Source organism: Thermobia domestica, chromosome 15 (assembly GCF_964235325.1).
Source record: "Thermobia domestica chromosome 15, izTheDome1.hap1.1, whole genome shotgun sequence".
Lineage (NCBI taxonomy): Eukaryota > Metazoa > Arthropoda > Insecta > Zygentoma > Lepismatidae > Thermobia > Thermobia domestica.
In genome coordinates, this window is record NC_137468.1 from 29,658,913 (window position 1) to 29,682,847 (window position 23,935).

Here is a 23,935-nt window from a genome sequence, read left to right on the forward strand (position 1 = left end):
TTAATCTCAGTAGTTTTGATAATTGCCCAAACGTAATGTAGGACACTAGCTTTCCATAAAATAGATCAGCCTATGCAATATATGAAAACATTTTTTTCGTCAAATTGGTATGAGCATCATCTAATTATATGTGAACGTACTCACGGTAATAATACTGTCAGCTGTTGAGAAGTTTCATTTTTTACATTTTGATGAAAGATGCACCAATGTTGAAGTTGTGCGTACAAAAGAAGACTGTTGATATATATACGTATGAGAGGCTCGGGAGAAGACAATTATAAGGGCCACTTCCGGCGAAATTGAGCTATAAGGCGAAATGGGTTGGGATTAATCTATAATCTTAAAACTATGTTAAAAGTTAATTATACCTTAAACTTCAATGAGTGCATAGTTAACAAACAATTGAAAAACAATTCCAACAGTTCAAACCAAAGAAAAAAGATTTATAGTACTACTTCGTGATAAGTTAGTTTACAGTACTGTATTATATAATGTAAACATTTATATTGAATAATATAACATAGTCATCAAAGAAGTGTGTACTCATCGAAGTTTAACTTTTAATGTAGATTTAAGATCATAACAGCATCTTGACAAAGTGCCTGCTGGAAGCGAGCAGAATTTCTACATTGCATAAGTTTTTCACAGCAGTATCACTTTTCAAAAGAAGAGGATTCCAGTGTAATGGAATTCACATTTTCTTATTAACAAAATAGTGCAAGAGTAAATTCTCAGAAGTAAGTTTGATTACCAGTGAATAAAAATCTTCTGCTTAATTCTTGTTCACAGTAATAGACAGTTTCAAAGGAAGAGGATTCTACTCTACCATATCAAAATAGTGCAAGAGTAAATTCTGAGCTCGATCTGCTGAGGAAGATGTCAGGGAATACCGAAACAATGTACATCAGTGATTAAACGCAATAAATAAAAGTATATGTTTACAAAATATATAAATATGTATCAATTTGTATTCTTAAATAATTACTTTTAGAGAAACTGACCTGCAGAATGTTTTCAGCCGAAGTTTTGCCAAGTTAAATTTATTCAAGTTTTATTCTTCGTTATGTAAGTGGATGTCCACTTTCGCTGCCAATTTTATCCTATCTTCTGTTTAAAACCTATTTACTCCATAGACCGACCGAATTTCTGATATACAAATAGTTAAATTGTGTAGTTGTGTAGAAATCTAGTTAATACGTTAAATTAGCAGTTCTGAAATTTATCTTTAGTGTGGAAATAATATCGGGTGTTCCAAAGACGCTTCCTACGGAGATAGAAAATTATTCTACCTATACAGATCAAAATAAAACGAAAATTCTGTACCTTCCGTTACCTCCTTCAGACCAAAGATTTTACGGTGTGGCAACGTCGTAGATAAATGTTGAGCTGTAGTATTGATCTACGTATCCATCAAATAGTGGCATCAATTCTTTTCAGACGAAAGTTAAAGTCGATAGATCCCAACTCTAACCTCATTTATTACCATCGTACCTTGTAAGTTAACATAACGTAACAATACAAGTTAATCAGTTGTTAACAAGGAAGGGGGAAACCAAAGGTTTAACTTTTCATGAAGCGTGAAAGAACTTGTTAATAGATGGAGTTAGTATCAGCATCTACCGGATTTAACTACCGTGTCGTGAGAATGGGTATAAGTGTTTGATGGAATCTGAAAACATTGCTGTTAATGGTTCCAAGTTTATCTACGATATTGCCATATGGTCATACTTCTCTTGCTCCTGACATCTAAAGGAGCTATATACATTATAAGCTTTTTATTATTACTGATTTGACCTATTGAATAATATTCTGTAGTCCGTAGCCACTATTTTTAGAATACCCGATATACATTTTTATATATTTATGTAATATTGTGCTGTTGTTTCAGTCCTTGCTGAGGGTTGTGGATGTTCCTGGACATGAACGACTTCGAGGGAAGTTCTTTGATAAGTACAAATCCTTGGCCAGAGGAATAATCTACGTTATTGATTCTGTGACATTCCAAAAGGAGCTACAGGATGTAGCTGAGTAAGTGTTTTCTTTTTGCTTTTGGATTAATGCATGTAAAATAATTAATCGCATTAATTAAGATTAAATAGTGCTTTCTTGTAGACGAATGGTCAAGGACATAGAACTTCTGAGTTGTGTATTGTTGGTTAAGAAAGCCAAAGGGAATCATGGTGTTGATATTCGGTAGCATGACTGCACTGAAAAAGATCCAAGAAATGTTTGTTTATTTAAAAAAAAAAAAAAAAAAAAAAAGTTCCGTGGTACTTGAGTATTAGGATATAATACTAGAGGTAGTCAGCATCAATAATATTTGCCTTAAGAACTACGAGGGTTGTTTGATAAGTCTTGAGCCTACCTAGGAAGAAATTATGTGATTTGGAAAAGAAGAAGAAAAAAAAACCTCATCAACGTGAAGCCCAATCCTTCTGAGGAAGGTCCAGATACTTTTGAGGTCGATTGCTAGCGCCGCTCAGTGATGACTTTACAAAAAGGCAGTCGAGATGGCATTGTGTACAAGCGAGGAACATGTTAGTAAATGTGCTGTGATCCGCTACCTGTTTCTGAAGAGGATGTCGGTGAAGTGAATTCATGAGGACGTGCTGGTTACAGTGATGAACCAGCAGTCAAAAGGTGGGTGGCGGAATTCAAACGGGACAGGACATCATTGTCTATTGAGGTTCGTGCCAGCGACAAAAAAGAGTGACAACAGACGAATTTGTGATGATTGGGCACGATATAGTTCTGAGTGATCGCCATGTGATTATCAAAATCATATCTGAGCGTGTGAAAATAAGAGAGTATGTTCATCCTATTATCTACGACAATTTGCAAATGAGGAAGTTATCTGTACGGTGGGTTTAACAAAATTTTACTGTCGATCAGAAGCGACACCGAGTTCGCCTTTCGAAAGTCCCATATTCGTGCCGACACAAACGACTTTGTGAATCGTCTAGTCACTCAGAACGAGATGTGGATTCATCATTTCGATCGAGAATCGAAGAAACAATCGAAACATCGGAAACATGGCACGTTACCAACAACAAAAATGCCCTCAGCAGTAATGACATCCATTTTCTGAGATGCATAGGAAATGCTAAGTGACTTCATTAAGAAACGTCAATCAATCAATGCAGAATATTACTGCAATATCTTCAGGCAATTGCGGGGCACAATTATCGAAAAGAGACTTAGGAAACTTGAAAATGGTGCCATCTTTCAAAAAGCCAATGCATCGTGTCACCCTTCAGCAAATCCACTTTAAATTGTTACCGGACCCAGTCTGTTCACCGTACTTGGCGCCCTCTATCACCTATTCCTGACACTAAAAGAACATTGTGAGCATGTGGTCGTTCAACTAGCACATTGCCTGGTAACGAGTGGAGCGTCAGCGTCTTTTACCTGCAACAAATATGGATGAAACTGGATGATGAAATATAGGGATGCAAACTGAAACGAAACATTTCACTTAACTTCTAAGAATATATTGGCGAACAATTACAGAACATTTTGTAAAAGTTAACAAGAAAGGGAATGTTCAGTAGAAAAGGGAAAACAATGTTCAGCTACTTAGATTTGAGGTTCTGCAGGGCTATTAGTCCTCTTCTGCTTCACAGGATACTAAAATGTCTTCATTTAGCAGTACAATACTATCACTCACTGTTACTAATTGCGTTAACTATAGACTCAGTATACTAGGATCCATAAAGAATTTGAAAGTGACTTGGATCTTCCATTTGCCGCCAATCAAATTCCATGGGCCGCTTCCCTCACTGCTCTACCTCTGTTACCAGCCGAACTTGTAACCACGAAGGAGGAGGACTCGTGCTTGCGCTGCACTTGTATAGACGGTAAGTAGCACGTAGATAGTGGTGTTGCCAGAACCCTACTAAACAACGTGTGCTATCAGCTCCTACCACAAGCAATTCGTAGTGATGATGCTGTCGTGGAGGCTGTGCGTGCCTGGTGTGAGCACCAAGACGAAACCGCTTTTCGTGAGGGATTAGCAACACTGGATCTTTCTATTGGGAGAGATGTATAACATTCCAGGAGGCTACATAGTGAAATCCTGAAATGACACTCACCTGGGACATTCCCTTCCTAGGCAGATTAAAAACTAAGCCCGCTCGTAATATATAATAATAAAAAGTAAGTATAAGGAAATTAAATATAGTTGAACACAAAAGCAATCTTTTTTTTTTTTTTTTTCTTGAAAGTCAAGGCCTACAGGTGGCATTATTCAAGGGAAAAAGAAGGGAATCTTCTTGTTCCTCCTGGTGACAATGGCAATTGGTTAACCCTTTTTAACTAGGGCAAATTTTATTCATTAATAGTCTGCGCGTGACCCCATAATGACTTCTTGACAATTTTATTGGGGATAAGAAAAAGTAATTTAGTTTGAAATTCTATTATAATTTAATAATTATAATAATACACAAAAATAGTAGTTTGCTTTTCGACTTGCTGCTACTTGGAGAGGAATGTGAATACATTATATACCTTCACATATTTATGGTAACGTGGTTAAGATTTTGGATTTTTTTTTCCCACATGCAACAGGTATACTAATTATTCTTATGTTCGACTCAGCTTTTTGGATCAATTTCAATCAAAAATTTTCTTATACGACTTATATCTGGAGAACTACATATAGTGTGGCCAAACCCAAACTATCGCTTAACTCAGTATGATGTGCTTATTCTGTAGAAGATACGAAAACTCGATTTAGGGTCCGTTCAAAAATTTTGTGGTTCCTGATCCAAAAACTAATTATTGACTAAGATCGCAATCTTTTGATGCATTTTTTTTTTGATCGTTCTTAAAATTCTTGTTCCATTTCGTCTTTTTTTTTTCCTCTAATAGCGAATTAAATTAGACAATTCTGAATCCAAAATCAAAAGCTTTCCTTAATTGATACACCAATAATACGAACGGTCTTCTTTCCCTCTTCTTATCATTTTAGTAACTTGTTCAGAACGGACATAAACTATCCTCACTTCATATGTATTTAGCACAGAAAATGCTTTCGGTAAGTGATAGTAAATCTTTAATACAGTACAGTGAACACTTCAGCAAATTTCGAGCGGAAACTAGTATCTATAGTAGGGTTTATACTGCAGGCAGTGATTACAAACTTTTTCGTAAGACATTGGTAAATCGTCCTGATAGGTGGATAAGTTCTATTTACAATATTAGTATTTAATAAAAATGTTGCAAATTCTTACTGCTGCGTTACATCTATACTTCGTAAAGTCAGTTCGAAGTACCGGGTTTTACAGGGGACGATGTGCACTTGAGAAGAAACTCACCACACATGAAGTATATTTTGCAGTAGACGCCTATGTAAATACATTCTTCAGGAATACTTTTGCTTCTTTAACCCTCACATTGCCAAGCAGGGTATTCTGACTACCCCAGGTTGATTTTTCTACTATAATAATTTTACCTGAAGAGCTACATACATGTAGTTTCATGACTTTGTCCTGAAATGATTGAAATTGTACTCACACTCGTGACAAACCCATTCTTTGTTTTTATAGTTATTATTGAGTGGGTATATCAATGGGGTTATGAGACTACCTCGCTTGGTATGAAATGTCTTATTGTATTATTTGTCAAAAATGAAGGTTTACTCTCATTCATCGTCATTATTTATCTTTTCCGCTGTTGAGTTTTACTATACATCCCTTGTTTAGTTCAAATGACATATATTGCTCACTGTTGAGATGAGTTAGACGTTCACTATTGAGCTGAAATTATATGAGTCCAGATTTCAAGTGAAGTAAGGATGTTCAAAGACTATCTAGATAGGGGATATTGGAAAGTCTAGATAATTCCGAGAATGAGTGGGACATTGACAATGAATTGAATTAATATATGGAACCTCTCGACAAAGACTATATCACTGCAGTAGATGAAGATGAAACATCAGAAGATAATAGACATTCACATGAGCAAGTACAGCCAGAAGATAAAGACATTGGAGATGTTTGTTCTAGGATTGGGCTAGAATTTTCCACTGAACTACCAAAAGTTGGGCGACGCCGAATTCACAACATTTTGAACATAACTCCTGGCCCAATGAATGATGGGGAAACATTCAGAACAATAACAGAGGCATTTTTTTTTATTTATTCCACCAGAAGTCAGCTTTATTGTCAAAAAGAGAAATTTTCTAATTGAAATGTAATTTATTCGCCCAAACAAAAGACATGGAGGGATATAAGTACAACTGAAGTGTATGCTGCATTAGCAATTCTAATTGAGGCTGGTCGAACTTATGAACATCACAAGCTCTTCAGATCTGTGGAGAGGTAATGTAACTTTTTGGTAATCTTTCTTTTCTATCATTTCAAAGTGCATGTTTTGCAAAAATGTACCTTAATGAACATTTCAAAAATATTATTTGTTATTTTGAGGCTAAGTACTGGTTTAGTGCAACCAAAATGTATACTTTTTTTAAAAAAAAATTTTACAGGTGTCCAATTCTGAATTTCTTCTGTGAATGATATAAAATTTATTGTACTTTGCATCTATGCTCAGTTAAGATACTTTTAATAATTAGTAACACTGTACTTCAATGCTAGATAAAGCTATTATTGGAAATAATAGAACCTAAAACAAATCTTAAGCGAAATCACGAAATTGCATTGGGGTAGCCAAAATACCCCTTGGTAATGGGAGCGTTACAAAGGTATTTTCAACTAATTTGAATACCGAGTACAGTGTTTCGATATTATCCTATAACTAATATGTTTACGGCATACTATTATCCGATGAGCTGTAATCTAAATTTGTGTAACGTCTCTCTTTAACGTTCAGTTCTCATTTACAGATAATCATGCCGCATCGGTTTCACTGTATATTGTTTTAATTATAAAGCTTTCCTAGTAATTGTGTAGTGCATGACAGTTTTTTATCCTTATTTTTTAATACAATCCTTGTTTTATTCCAGGTTTTTGTATGTACTGCTGATGGACCCAGTAGTAGCGTCTAATTGCCCACCCTTTCTCATTCTATGTAATAAACAAGATCAAACAATGGCTAAAGGAAGTTCTGTCGTGCAGAAGCTTTTGGAAAAGGAAATGTAAGTAGTTGCTAACATGTAAGACCATCACATAGATAGTCCACCTCAAAGTCCTTGGAATTTTCGTTTATTTGTACTTGGTTTTTGAAGACAGCAACTTCATTTTTATTCATGCCAATTTTTCGATGCTTGGGATAAGAGATTGGGTAGTATATAATGTCAGAACAGCTAATAGGTCCTCATTTCTCCTTCAAACTTAATGATTGATTGATTTGTATTTACATTCTTTGTCAAAAGTTTGGCTATGTGAGACCTACAGTGTGAAATAGAATTGTAATCATTGTAGTACGTCCGATACTCTCCCACCAGGAGTCGAATCTAGTGTTATTATTATTATTATTATTATTATTTTAAATAGAAAACTGAAAAATAAGCAATGACGCATCTATCATGTAATATTCTAATAAAAGGCCGAAATCATGTTACATTCTAAAAGAAAGGGGGTTGAGAGACAATTTAGAACGGACTGAAAAATAACAGCTAATTTACTAATATAAAACACTAAGAATTTAGAGGCTACTCTTTTATGTGCCAAAAGCAAAAATGAAAATATTGAATTCTAAATAAAACCATAAAGAAGAAGCTGTTCTAATATGGGTAATTTCCGTAATTGAATGAAATTAAACAAATTTAAAATCAGATACAATCAGTAGCAGCTAAAATGGTAATATTTAGGGAAAAAAAAAAATAAGAAAATTGCAATTACAATTAAGTATGATCTCACCCGTAGGATCTTTGTCACTCTTAAAGTTTTTCAAGTTTGAAAATAACAAGATGAATAAAATCATGCACACGATGTGTACACGTCAATAGTTCATACATATCAACATAGTGTCCGTGGGGTTTTTCAGAGCACTTATGTTTCCTTCCGTATTATCATTCTACCAATTCTTCTATCATCATTCACTTGCCTTAATCATCCGTCTCCCCAGGGCATATTCGTAGGACATTAAACTGAAAGATTTCATTGCATTTTGAACAATTCACACACATACCAATCCATCAAGATAGGTCTATTCCAATGGCTTTGTTCGCGACTCGTATGTCACTGCTTACACAGAGCACTTAAGTGCAGTGCCTGGAGCAGACTGGCGCCAATGCTTCCAGAATTGGTTCAGAAGGATGAGACTTTATGTGGAGTTTCATGAAGAATACTTTGAAAAAATGTACTAGCTATAATAAAGTTCTGCATATTCAGAGCCTCATGTCTCAAAACTTCCCTAGTGTCCCTCGTATCAAAATACCATCCTTATCTCAGAATATTGAGCCAAGCACCTTGCCTGCTGACCTGTGTGCTTTGAATTTCTTTGGTCTTGGAAATACTGAGTGGTGGCACTACTTGACTGCTGTTTGGTCTGAGGATTAAAGTAGGAACCAAGTTTCATCCTGGGTAACAAGCCGTTTCGAAAAAATCATTCTTGGAGTTCGCAAAATCAACTGAGATGTCACACATGTGCGGTTTTGATGCACATTCAAATGTTTCATTTCGCTGAAAACTTGTAGGCGTCCCAGCTGATCGTGGATTATTTGCATATGTGCATCGTATCAGCTATCGTTTGAAGTGAAGGGGCCGCAGTGGCTCAGTGGTAGAGCGTTCATCTCTGGTGCTTGGGGTCCCGGGTTCGATCCCAGCCCCCGCCAAGTGAACTTAGTGGTGGACAAACACCGTGTGCGTGGGTTTTCTCGGGGTTCTCCCGTTTCCTCCCACTTTCATAGGGGAACATAACGTTGTTGCTGTCATAACTATTTGATTAAATAAAATAAATTTGGTATTAGCCGTTTTATTAGCCATTGGCGTAAATAGGATATTTTGCTCGGAGAAGGGAGGACCTCTTACTTCTGAATTAGAAGAACCTTTTACTTCTGAAAATTGTAAGAACCTTTTACAACACTCTGTCATGGTTATGTTTGTATTACTTTCTGAGTCGTTCTTCCCCGCTTTCTGTCATCTCTTTAAATTATTTTAGGGTGTCCACACATTTTGCTGAAGAAAGAAAAAAAAAAAAAAACTTCCCATGATCAAATAATAATTATGTCACACAGTTTTAAACAATAGTCACACTAAGTCGATTACATATCATTTTCCGCAACAGTTTTCACCTATAGGCTGCATTATGTCCGTTTATCTGACACCGGCGGCGCACGGCGGCAACGAAACCTGCTTCACCGCACTTATTATTGACTCAACAATATGAAAAGGTCGAAACCATTTGACAGTAATAGGCACATTTTTTTCTCAGTCTAATAATTGCGAAATGTAAACAAAAACACTATATGTTTACATCATTCTACCACCCTTTAAAGCAACTTGACGAAAAAGCAAACTGATTACACAAATTATAAGCCTTAGGAACTTATTAACTAAAGAAAATCGCAAAAGGCTTACATTCAACTCGTAAACGACAAGCCACAGTCAAAACTACTATGAAAATCATGACTAAGCGAACGCGTCATTCGTTGCTCTTTCTTTCAGCGACATTGGCGCCATCCGGCGAAGATAAGAAAACTTAAAAATGTACAGAATTATTCAGGTATATAATAAAGAAACACTTCTAGCACAAATTGCGCCTAAGAATTGCATTTCTATTTTTTCGTTTTTGGCCACCTAGAATTTGATTCTGGACTAGTGTGCATCCCTTGAAAAATCTCATATTGTGAAGTGAGTGAGTTGTGCCGAGTCACGAAAGTGAGCGAACGAATTTACAAGCAACGGTGTGCCATCAAGTTCTGTTTCAAACTTTGAACAAGACTGTGGAAAAAAAAAAAATCAAACAGATCTACGGCGATGCTGCTTTGTCAAGGTCCCATGTGTTTATGTGGTTCACAGTGGCGTATCTAGCATTAACAGCGCCTAGGGCAAAGGCGAAAAAATTGCCTCCCTACCTTCCTACTACTATCACTAGCATTATATTCACATCATATCAATTCTTTTTCTTCCTACTTTTTTTTGTTAAATATGATTGTGACTATGGAGGAAAAAAAAAAAAGAAAATTCATTATTCAAAATTTTATTTAGTTTACTTCTGTCGTTCTACAAGATTCAAAAATTAAAAAAAAAATAAATAAATAAAATAAAAATAAACTATCATCACTCCATTTTTGAGTATGATTATCATATATTTTCCTTATACAAATAACAATCTTCTTATTTGCTGCAAACTCTTCTACCATATCCTCAAAGTTCATTTTTCCTACTTCTTTTCTCTCAACATTTAGTACAACAAAATCATGTCTTGACCCATCGATGCTGTTAGTTCCGAAAGAGTTGACCATTTGTTGAATGATTTTTCACATACCGGTACCCCAATTACCATGTTTGCATTCGCCTCGATGATGGGCAGAATTTATGGTTGCAAGCTAACCGTGGGCCGACAATGGCCTGATATATTAGGGGCGAGTATGAAAAAGCAATAATTAGCATTACTGACGAAATTTGCAGACTGAGCTGACACCCTCATCTCCATATCGTACAAATAATTCAAGAAGCTCTTAGGCCTTGAAGTGTTTGCAGCGCGAGTTGCAAGTAACATTCTAGACCAAAATTTCTTCGTGTGACTGCTGTGCATCAATATCACTACTGTACGGTCAGTGACGTAACTAAAGGGGGGAACGGGCTTGTCCCCCCGGGGGGTGGGCAAAATGGCGAATATTTATTTTTACTATAAGGCAAGGAAAGTTTTAGCAAACTAAAGATCATTAAAAAGTTCCTCGGAAACTTAACAGGACGACGACGACTCATCAACCTTAGGATCATATCCATAAAGCACAAGTTAGCTTCAAAGCTATCTATGAGGATATTGTAAAAACCTTTCCAGCCAAAAGAGCCCGCAAAATTAAATTTTAGTTCCAGCTTTTTGTGTCCACTTAACTTACATCGATTTAAGAAATTTGCAAAATGTCCGAGTATAATACTCGAGACAACAGGTTGACTGTCATAATTTAACTGTCATTCTAAAGCAACAAACTGTTGATTAATTCTACACATATGTACATCCTGATATAATTCCAAAAACATTGTAATTAGCAGTTATTATGGTAAGACTATAAGAACATGTCAAGCATAGTACTCTCAGATTATTTGGCAATCAAATACGAATTAGTTTGGTGTTTTATTTTGTATTAAAAATTAAATTATGTACTGCAATTTTGAAATCAAGCTTTACCACTTGAAGAAAAAATGGAATTAGAAGAATTGCTATGTGATGCCAATATCAGGTGTAGTCAGGGAGCGTTTTGGTTTGGTTGGTCAGGGAGGGGGGGGGGGGGGGCGCTAAGAAGAGTTCTTGAATTGATTTTGAGTTTAATCCCTTTCATCAGCGTGGCTATATGAGACGGGACCTACTGATTAACGTGGAATCCGAACATGAGCTCCCGCCGGGAATCGAACCCAGGTCTCTAACGTCAAAGGCGCGTACGCTAACCGCTTAGGCACGAAGGAGCTCAAGGCGAGTTCTTACCCCGGGCGACAACGAGCCTAGATGCATCGCTGTGTACGGTTCGTTGAAGTTTCTGCATTTAGTTTTTTCGTTGTTAGTGTGAGTATGCTGATCTCCAGAATGAACTTGAACTTTGCATCTTGCAACGGTAATATAGTGATGTGTCATTTATTTCCATCTTTATCATCTGTGGTTAGTCTCTCCTCTCTCGACATCTCACCAGTTATAATTGTAGTCTCCCTTGAGAGCTCTTAATTCCGTCTCATTTTTAACAGGGGACAAATCCTTCATTCAGAGATTCCTAGACTGCAGCTTTCCTTTCGGCCTATAATGACCTAAGACCTTTTAAACCCTGTATGATATCATGGAAACTCATCTTAGAATCAAGGATCCTCTTGTGAACTCGGTCGACTGAAGTTTCCAAAATTCAATGGAGTTAGAAATCTGTACGCAATTCAAGATACTTCTGCATAACTGTTCGGTTTTATTTCTTGTTTCACTGGTCCCTTTATCATCTGTCATGACCTGAAGAATTGACAGTACGTCTGCAAGCTCCTTGTGGCTATATAGTTAGTGGACGCATCTTTGGCGCGGAAAAACACGAATTCAGTTCCCGGTGGAACCTCGTTGGTTCCTAGTTTCTGACTCAGATTCTATAGTCGCAGGATCAGTTTTTGCCCGCGCTGTGTTGAACACAGAGGGCTTGTGGTTCGAAAGTGTTACCATGAATGGGTCCTGCTTTGTTATATGTATACCGCCAAGTTGAGCGACAATGTTACAATTTACAAATATTGTCAGATTATCGTTCTTCTTGATTCTTAGCCACTTCTATATCCTGCCATCACAGCACATTTATCATAACCTGGGATCGACGATCTCTTAAGTTAATTTCATCAGCCTTTCGTTAATGCAAAACGATTTGAACGAACCAGTCTGTATTCTGCTTTATTTCTTTAAAACCAAGGAGAGAGAGACTGACGCATACTGTTCTTTTCTAAGAATCAACTTCGACATTTTGTGCTACTTGTGACATCTGCTCTTGATGTGTGTGACCAGGAGCATGCTTTCTAGAAACCTCTACTGAACAGGATCCTTTTAGATGGATGAATTTGTTCTAAACACTCGGAGAAAGATAAGATGTCGATCCAGTATAATTTGTACTCTTGAAGTAGTTCTTTCGAAATTGGATTCAAAACGGAAGTAGTTTCAGTAAGATAAGGGAACTATTTACGTTGAAGTCTTTTTTAGTTTGAAGCAGGGCTGCACACACGGGCGGGGAGTCTATCGGGCTCGGACCCCCCACTAAACTTCGTAACAGTAATATACCTTCTTATGTTTTATCTACACTACAGGCGCATTCACGAAGGGTCTGCCGGTTCAGACCTCTCCAATCTTTCGACCTTGGATACTCTTAACAAAAGTTTCTGGATGTGCGCCTCATCTGAAATGATTTCCTTTGTCCCTATAAGTTTTGTGTTCCAAGGAATTTTAGGCGATCAAGTAAAAATCTGCTCAGTACATTACACTACTTTTTCTTGAAACCTGTTTGTATATCTATAGTTTCTCTGTTTTCATGTTTCTTTTTCGTTTTATTTCTTGCCATTCGTGAAGAAAGCGTAATTTGCCTTGGCATACTCAATAACGGACATCCTTTCTGGAGCTTCCAATGGAAGGAAAAGGCAGCGAAAACAAAATGATGACCTTTTAAAGCATAGAAGAGCCGTGAACAAGTTACTTTCTTGCCACGATCGTCGCATGCTTTTTGTTCACTGAGTGATATTTGCAGGTGTGAAAAGCTTCTTATTCTTTTGGAAATACGTACTTTACATCCAGGCGTGTTACATCTATCCTCAACGAGTCAGACAACAGTGATCTTCCGTGTTCCGTATAATTTTAGAAGCTCATTTCAACGCTGTTCAATCATTTGTGGTATTACAATTCTAGGCTCCATGTCTGTAGCTCCGTGCTTCTTATTTTGCTCTGTCACAACTTCTACAATAATCGAGTTCTTCTGTAGAGTCCTTTACTACTCAGTTGATTTCATCCTCGTATGATTCATTTGAATTTGATCCGTTTTCATAATCCAACGTGGCAGGTTAAGAGCCATCGGGTGTCAGGCATTACAGCCAAGTTTCCTGAAGTGTTTTCCTTCAATCTTTTTAAAAAACGATTCGAAAGAATGTGATGGACTCTTTAGCCTCATCTATTTCTGCCTTTTGTCCCTTTCAATTCTGAAGTTTCACTTTCCTTTCAAGAATAGCAAGATTTTATTACCTTACTACACAAACTTTTGCATAGGTCTACTCGCAGTAACTTCACTCTCGAAAGCTTCATAAACGTTAAACGATTACAAGAAATGAAACAACACACTTTCTTCTCTTTCTGTTCCAACTCGATACACTTTAGCTAAGTTGTTCATTTTTAAAAAACTGGTTGTTTTAATCATATGCTACACCGCTAAATTTTTTAAAAAGTTTTAATACCATAAGTAGGTTTTTTACGAAATCAGATCCTTCATTGGAATGCGAAGTTTTTGAAAACAAAGGTACCAAACTTTAAATTAACGACAATGAACACCGCCAAGTTCAAGTATAACACAGGAAGTGATCAAGTTAATCAAATGTGATCAGCTAAAGAATTGTACAAGAATACCTAACAGTTGAAGAAACTGTGACACTGAGCACATTATAAACCTACTGATGTGGAGCTTAGCTGCTGCCTGTCCCGCCCTAGGTACGCCACTGGGTTCAAGACATTTTCCGAAAACCTGGAATCAATGAAAAATGGGTATTGTTATGGAGAGCCAGCAATGTCTAGAAAGAATGCAGATGTGAAAGCTAGTGAGGACTGGCCACAGCAGACGAACTGAATTAGAACCGCAATACTAAGGCTAGTCTTGTACGAATGTCTTCCTCAATGCTGACCAGAATAGTGCAGGTAGACAGTCTTTCATTATGTACTAGCAATCTGAACCGGACTCAAGATCCAGGGTAGTTCGAGCCTCCCTGCTGGCATAGTGGCTCAAATGTATGCCTTTGGTAAGCGGGGTCCCAGGTTCGTCTCAAGAGGTAGACAGTATTAAAGGCATTAAAAGTCCATGTTAAATTGTAGATTCACCTTTTAGAGCCTTCCCCACAAAGAGAGAAAGAACTTCAAGAAACCATCGAGTCCACGGTAGGTCAGCAGCAGAGTACTTACCACTGGCGCGTGAAACCCTACTCGATCCTAAGTCCCGCTAAATGAACTGGGAGGTGGACAATTTTCCCATTTTTTAACTTTCGTCATTCCATCATTATCATCTACTTCATCATCACCGACGCCTTTAATCTCTGTGCATAATCATAGAACGTTAAACTAGAATTCTGGGATATGATTCAGAATCGTAACTTAAGTCTACAGCAAAAAAGCAACCTTATTCCATTTTCTTTTTAATTTTTTGTATTTATTTATCCATTTATTAATTTTTCCACTATTAATCTTACTCAAATCATTTTTCCAACTCTTGGCAATCAATCTCACTGATTACAATAGCAACAGAAACAGGAAAGAAGGAAATCAGCCATCAAACACAGAGCATAGATCCACCTATGGCCATATCATCTGTTTGCTTGAGTATAATAACAGGCATAATAATAGTAGTACAATCATCTTATTGAGCCTGACAGCCAGAAAACAGAGCGCATAGATTTACATTGAATATCGAATCTTCCTTTGGTATAGCAAAAGAGAAATACTGAGCTTCAAAGAGCATCGATCCACTTATGGGAACATCATCTGTTACTTGGCTAAGATTCAGAGCTTAGATTCACAACAGATGTCCCCACATCTCCATTTCGTATAATAGTAGCCCCAGCACATATAGGAAGGAAGGTAATCACCAATCAACCACAGAACATAGATCCACCTATGGACATTTCATCTGTTTGCTTGAGTGCAAAACCATCATTAATAATCATCTTAAACCTGGCAGCCAGAAAACAGTGACATTTTAGATTCGCAACAAATGTCACCACATCTCCAATTCGTATAATAGCAGCCCTAGCAGATATAGGAAGGTAATCAGCCATCAACCACAGAACAGATCCACCTATGGACATTTCGTCAGTTTCCTTGAGTATAACACCACCACCAATAATCTTTTTAAACCTGGCAGCTAGAAAACAGTGAGAGCTTAGATTCACAACAGATATCACCACATCTCCAGTTCGTATAATAGCAGCCCCGGCACATATAGGAAGGTAATCTGCCATCAACCACAGAACACATGGACATTTCATCTGGGTATATCGCTACCACCAATAATAATCTTCTTAAACTTGGCAGCTAGAAAAGAGTGAGAGCTTAGACTCACAACAGATGTCACCACATCTTCAGTTCGTATAATACCAGCCCCAGCACACATAGGAAGGTAATCAGCCATCAACCACAGAACATAGATCCACCGATGGACATTTCATCTGCTTCCTTGAGTATAACACCACCACCAATAATAATCTTCTTAAACCTGGCAGCCAGAAAACACTGAAAGCTTAGATTAACAACAGATGTTACCACATCTCCAGTTCGTATAATAGCAGCCCCGGCACATATAGGAAAGTAACCAGCCACAGAATTTAGATCCACCTATGGACATTTCATCTGCTTCCTTGAGAATAACACCACCACAAATGATAATAATCTTAAACCTGGCAGCCAGAAAACAGTGAAAGCTTAGATTTACAACAGATGTCACCACATCTCCAATACGTATAATAGCAGCCCCAGCAGATATAGGAAGGTAATCAGCCATCAACCACAGAACATATAGACATTTCATCTGTTTGGGTATATCGCTACCACCAATAATAATCTTCTTAAACTTGGCAGCTAGAAAAGAGTGAGAGCTTAGATTCACAACGGATGTCACCACATCTTCACTTCGTATAATAGCAGCCCCAGCACACATAGGAAGGTAATCACCCATCAACCACAGAACATAGATCCACCTATGGACATTTCATCTGCTTCCTTGAGTATAACACCACCACCAATAATAATCTTCTTAAACCTGGCAGCAAGAAAATAGTGAAAGCTTAGATTCACAACAGATGTCACCACATCTGCAATTCGTATAATACCAGCCCCAGCAGATATAGGAAGGTAATCAGCCATCAAAAACAACATATGGACATTCCATGTGTTACTTTGGGTATAACACTACCACCAATAATAATATTCTTAAATCTGGCAGCCAGAAAACAGCGAAAGCTTAGATTAACAACAGATGTCACCACATCTCCAGTTCGTATAATAGCAGACCCAGCACATATAGGAAGGTAGTCAGCCATCAACCACAGAACATAGATCCAGCTATGGACAATTCATATGTTTCCTTGAGTATAACAACAACACCAATAATCTTCTTAAACCTGGCAGCTAGAAAACAGTGAAAGCTTAGATTCACAACAGATGTCACCACATCTCCAATTCGTATAATAACAGCCCCAGTCCATATAGAAAGGTAATCTGCCATCAACCACATATGGACATTTCACCTGTTTCTTTGGGTATAACACGACCACCAATAATAATCTTAAACCTGGAAGCAAGAAAACAGCGAGAGTTTAGATTAAGAACAGATGTCACCACATCTCCAGTTCGTATAATAGCAGCCCCAGCACATATAGGAAGGTAGTCAGCCATCAACCACAGAACATAGATCCAGCTATGGACAATTCATATGTTCCCTTGAGTATAACACCATCACCAATAATCTTCTTAAACCTGGCAGCTAGAAAACAGTAAAAGCTTAGATTCACAACAGATGTCACCACATCTCCAATTCGTATAATAACAGCCCCAGTCCATATAGAAAGGTAATCTGCCATCAACCACATAACATATGGACATTTCACCTGTTTCTTTGGGTATAACACCACCGCCAATAATAATCTTAAACCTGGCAGCAAGAAAACAGCGAGAGTTTAGATTCACAACAGATGTCACCACATCTCCAGTTCGTATAATAGGAGCCCCAGTACATATAGGAAGTAATCAGCCACAGAATATAGATCCACCTATGGACATTTCATCAGTTTCCTTGCGTATAACACCACCACCAATAAACATCTTAAACCTGGCAGTTAGAAAACTGTGACATCTTAGATTCACAACAGATGTCACCACATCTCCAGTTCGTATAATAGCAGCCAGAGCATATATAGGAAGGTAATCAGCCATCAGCCACAGAATATAGATCCACCTATGGACATTCATCTGTTTCGTTGAGTATAACACTACCACCAATAATAATCACCTTAAACCTGGCAGCCAGAAAACAGTGCAAGAGTAGATTCACAACAGATGTCACCACATCTCCAATTCGTATAATAGCAGCCCCAGCAGATATAGGAAGCTAATCTGCCACCAACCACATAACATATGGACATTTCATTTGTTTGAGTATAACACTACCACTAATAATAATCTTCTTAAACCTGGCAGCTAGAAAACAGTGAGAGCTTAGATTCACAACAGATGTCAGCACATCTCCAATTCGTATAATAGCAACCCCAGCAGATATAGGAAGCTAATCTGCCACCTACCACAGAACATATGGACATTTCATCTGTTTGGGTATAACACTACCACCAATAATGATCTTCTTAAACTTGGCAGCTAGAAAACAGTGAAAGCTTAAATTCACAACAGATGTCACCACATCTGCAGTTCGTATAACAGCAGCCCTAGCACATATAGTAAGGTAATCATCCATCAACCACACTACACAGGTCTACCTATGGACATTTCATCTGTTTCCTTGAGTATAAAACCACCACCAATAATAATCTTCTTAAACCTGGCAATCAGAAAACAGTGAAAGCTTAGATTCACAACAGATGTCACCACATCTCCAGTTCGTATAATAGCAGCCCCAGCACATATAGAAAGGTAATCAGCCACAGAATATAGATCCACCTATGGACATTTCATTTGTTTCCTTGAGTATAACACCACCATCAATAATCTCAAAACTGGCAGCTACAAAACAGTGAAAGCTTAGATTAACAACAGATGTCAGCACATCTCCAATTCGTATAATAGCAGCTCCAGCATATAGGAAGGTAATCAGCCATCTAGCACAGAACATATGGACATTTCATCTGTTTGGGTATATCGCTACCACCAATAATAATCATCTTAAACTTGGCAGCTAGAAAAGAGTGAGAGCTTACACTCACAACAGATGTCACCACATCTTCAGTTCCTATAATAGCAGCCCCAGCACATATAGGAAGGTAATCAGCGATCAACCACAGAACATAGATCCACCTATGGACATTTCATCTGTTTCTTTGAGTATAACACCACCACCAATAATCATCTAAACCTGGCAGCTAGAAAACAGTGAAAGTTTAGATACCAACAGATGTCACCACATCTCCAATTCGTATAATAGCGCCCTAGCAGATATTGGAAGGTAATCTGCCATCAACCACAGAACATATGGACATTTCATCTGTTTGGGTATATCGCTACCACCAATAATAATCTTCTTAAACTTGGCAGCTAGAAAAGAGTGAGAGCTTAGACTCACAACAGATGTCACCACATCTTCAGTTTCTATAATAGCAGCCCCAGCACATATAGGAAGGTAATCAACCACAGAACATAGATCCACCTATGAACATTTCATCTGTTTCTTTGAGTATAACACCACCACCAATAATCTTCTTAAACCTGGCAGCTAGAAAACAGTGAAAGTTTAGATTCACAACAGATGTCAGCACATCTCCAATTCGTATAATAGCAGCCCCAGCATATAGGAAGGTAATCAGCCATCTACCACAGAACATATGGACATTTCATCTGTTTTGGGTATATCGCTACCACCAATAATAATCTTCTTAAACTTGGAAGCTAGAAAACAGTCAAAGCTTAAATTCACACCAGATGTCACCACATCTCCAGTTCGTATAACAGCAGCCCTAGCACATATAGTAAGGTAATCATCCATCAACCACACAACACAGATCTACCTATGGACATTTCATCTGTTTCCTTGAGAATAACTCCACCACCAATGATAGTCTTCTTAAACCGGGCAGCTAGAAAACAGTGAAAGTTTAGATTCCAACAGATGTCACCACATCTCCAATTCGTATAATAGCGCCTTAGCACATATAGGAAAGTAATCAGCCATCAACCACACAACATAGATCTACCTATGGACATTTCATCTGTTTCCTTGAGAATAACACCACCACCAATAATTATAATCTTCTTAAACCTGGCAGCTAGAAAACAGTAAGAGCTTAGATTCACAACAGATGTCACCACATCTCCAGTTCGTATAATAGCAGCCCCAGCATATATAAGAAGGTAATGAGCCATCAACCACAGAATATAGATCCACCTATGGACATTTCATTTGTTTGCTTGAGTATAAAACCACCACCAATAATAATCTTCTTAAACCTGGCAATCAGAAAACAGTGAAATCTTAGATTCACAACAGATGTCACCACATCTCCAGTTCGTATAATAGCAGCCCCAGCACATATAGGAAGGTAATCAGCCACAGAGTATAGATCCACCTATGGACATTTCATCTGTTTCCTTGAGTATAACACCACCACCAATAATCTTCTTAAACCTGGCAGGTAGAAAACAGTGAAAGCTTAGATACACAACAGATGTTACTACATCTCCAGTTGCTATAATAGCAGCCCCAGCGCATATAGGAAGGTAATCAGCCATCAACCACGGAACATAGATCCACTTAAGGACATTCCATTAATTTGCTTGAGTTTAACACCACCACCACTAATCTTTTTAAACTTGGCAGCTAGAAAACAGTGAGAGCTAAGGTTAACAACAGTGGTCACCACATCTGCAGTTCGTATAATACCAGCCCCAGCACATATAAGAAGGTAATCAGCCATTAACCACAGAACATAGATCCACCTATGAACATTTCATCAGTTTCCTTGAGTATAATACCACCACCAATAATCTTCTTAAACCTGGCAGCTAGTAAACAGTGAGAGCTTAGATTCACAACAAATGTCACCACATCTCCAGTTCGTATAATAACAGCCCCAGTACATATAGGAAGTAATCAGCCACAGAACATAGATCCACCTATGGACATTTCATATGTTTGCTTGAGTATAACACCACCACCAATAATAATCTTAAACCTGGCAGCAAGAAAATAGTGAAAGCTTAGATTCACAACAGGTGTCACCACATCTCCAATTCGTATAACAGCACAAGCCCATATAGGAAGGTAATCTGCTGACAACCACATAACATATGGACATTTCATGTTTCTTTGGGTATAACACCACCACCAATAATCCTCTTAAACCTGGCAGCTAGAAAACAGGAAAGCTTAGATTAACAACAGATGTCACCACATCTCTAGTTCGTATAATAGCAGCCCCAGCACATATAAGAAGGTAATGAGCCATCAACCACAGAACATAGATCCACCTAAGACATTTCATCTGTTTCCTTGGATATAAAACCACAACCAATAATCTTCTTAAACCTGGCAGTTAGAAAACAGTGACATTTTAGATTCACAACAAATGTCACCACATCTCCAGTTCGTATAATAGCAGCCCCAGCACATATAGGAAGGTAATCAGCCACAGAATATAGATCCATCTATGGACATTTCATCTGTTTCCTTGAGTATAACACCACCACAAATAATAATCTTCTTAAACCTGGCAGCCACAAAACAGTGTAAGCCTAGATTCACAACAGATGTCACCACATCTCCAATTCGTATAATAGCTCCCCAGCAGATATAGGGAGGTAATCTGCCATCAACCACATAACATATGGACATTTTATCTGTTTCTTTGGTATAATACCAGAACCAATAGTAATCTTCTTAAATCTGGCAGCCAGAAAACAGTGAGAGCTTAGATTCAGAGCAGATGTCACCACAACTGCAGTTCGTATAATAGGAGCCCCAGCTCATATAGGAAGGTAACCAGCCGGAGAACATAGATCCATTTATGCACATTCCATCTGTTTCCTTAAGTATAACACCACCACCAATAATCTTCCTAATCCTGGCAGCTAAAAAACAGTGAAAGCTTAGATTCACAACAGATCTCCAATTCGTATAATAGTAGCCCCAGCACATATAGGAAGGTAATCAACCACAGAACATAGATCCACCTATGGACATTTCATCTTTCCTTGAGTATAACTCCACCAGCAATAATCTTCTTAAACCTGGCGGCTAGAAAACCGTGAAAGCTTAGATTCACAACAGATGTCACCACATCTGCAATTCGTATAATAGCAGCCCCAGCACATATAGGAAGGTAATCAGCCATCAAAAAGAGAACATATGGACATTTCATCTGTTTTTTTGGGTATAACACTACCACCAATAATAATCTTCTTAAATCTGGCAGCCACAAAACAGTGTAAGCCTAGATTCACAACAGATGTCAACACATCTCCAGTTCGTATAATAGCAGCCCCAGCACATATAAGAAGGTAATGAGCCATCAACTACAGAACATAGATCCACCTATGGACATTTCATCTGTTTCCTTGAGTATAACACCACCAGCAATAATCTTCTTAAACCTGGCAGCTAGAAAACAGTAAGAGCTTAGATTCACAACAGATGTCACCGCATCTCCAATTCGTATAATAGCAGCCGCAACACATATGGGAAGGTAATCAATCATCAACCACAGAACATGGAAGAAGTTATTACTTTTAGGACTCTTTTTGAGCAGTGGAGGAAGCAAAGTAACCTACAGGGGCTTGCTACAAAAGCCACAAGAGACTATCTTGTCGCCTATATAGATAATTTGAACACAGGTGTAATCGACGAAGATCTTTTAACTTCAAAGATAGCTAACTTTTGTGGAACACTACACAAATATTGGAAAGCAGCAGATCACGGCAGAAACACATTTTGGTGAAACTTTTGGAGTGGCTAGAAAGGAAGTTCGGGATAAAACCGAACGTTGCAGCGTGTCCTGGAAGACCTTCAAAGAATTTCGAGGAAAGTAATGAGCGCTCGAAAAGACGAAAATACAAAAATTGAAAGGTGATGTGTCAGTGGAAGAAGCAACTACCTTGTCAATGTCTTATCTACGAGACGAGGGAAAGTGACTTAATATACAGGTAACCAAACCCTGGCATTCGTGATGAATGGTAAGGTGTCAAAGCATAGCTACATCACATTAGAAAAGGGGCCATAGAACATAATTTGAAAAACTTTTACCTTCCGTATAAAAAAATAGTGGAAGCAAAAAATCGCTGCTATCCGGAAGGGATTGAAGTGTCTCTCGAAGGAACCAGAATTCCTCTTCAAAATTATTAGATCACACTGCCGTAAGGCTTATAAAAATAGCAGACTGGACAACAGTGGAAGAGCTCCCACATTTAGAATTAAAGAAAGTGGTTTTAACTGTAAAATATGGCTGCGACGGTAGCTCAGGACACAGCGAATACATGTATGTACCTCCAAAAAATGTACATTCTAATGAACTCCCGCCAGACGATAAAGGCAAACCTCTGGCAGCCGACGCGATGGGACAAGAGAAAGGAAAAGGGGGGAGAAAACGACCACATGCACCAGAAGAAACTCCGTATGCAGCACAAGACCAAGATGAAGCACTGGATATCGACGATGAACATGAAGAAGGTGACTCTAAAACTTAAGTCTGCAAAGTGGAAATCTATTTTTATTTTCTATGATCCCTTTAAAACGTGAGGGTACTTTAAGTAATGAAAAGCAGGTCATCTGGATCAATGATAGCCCATCGTCAACAAAGTTGTGCCGTCCTATAAAATTTATATATGTTAATGAAACTGCCGAAGTGATTAAAAACCAAGTGAATCAAATGAAAGCAGAAGTAAATGATTTGGTTTCATTTCAAGTTTATGTAGATTTCCAAAATAATCCAATTTTAGTTGAATATAAGGTCCTTTGCACTATGATAGACGGAAAAATAATAAATGCATTGACAAACACTGGGAGTCAAATATGTTATATTTGTAAATGCACACCGAAAGAGATGAATGATTTACAAAATTTTAAAAAGTTTAAAATTAATCCTGAAACCTTAGAGTATGGTTTATCTCCTCTTCACAGTTGGATTAAATGTTTAGATTTAGTGTTAAAAATTTCGTATTAAAAGTTACATAAGCTGCGACGATAAGAGGAGCTACTGAAGCTCAGCGACAGGAAATGAAGATGATCAAGAGAAATTCAGAGCCGATTCTGGAATGAAACAGGCCTACACATAGATAAGGTGCTATCAGGAAAAGTCGGGACTTCTAATACCGGCAACGTTGCCCGACGTTTTTTTCATAATGCTGAACAGTATTCAGATATAACAGGATTTGATGAAAACTTGATTCGAAGATTTGGAAACAT

At 37.8% G+C, this 23,935-nt stretch overlaps 1 protein-coding gene across 1 annotated transcript in view; it reads left to right on the forward strand.

Moving 5' to 3' along the window:
• SrpRbeta (signal recognition particle receptor beta) overlaps positions 1–23,935 on the forward strand; it is a 48,501-nt gene that overhangs the window by 19,983 nt on the left and 4,583 nt on the right. Inside the window, exons 3-4 of the mRNA XM_081741474.1 lie at positions 1,889–2,028; positions 6,962–7,093. Coding sequence (XP_081597600.1) covers positions 1,889–2,028; positions 6,962–7,093 — 272 coding nt within the window. The remainder of the gene's footprint in view (positions 1–1,888; positions 2,029–6,961; positions 7,094–23,935) is intronic.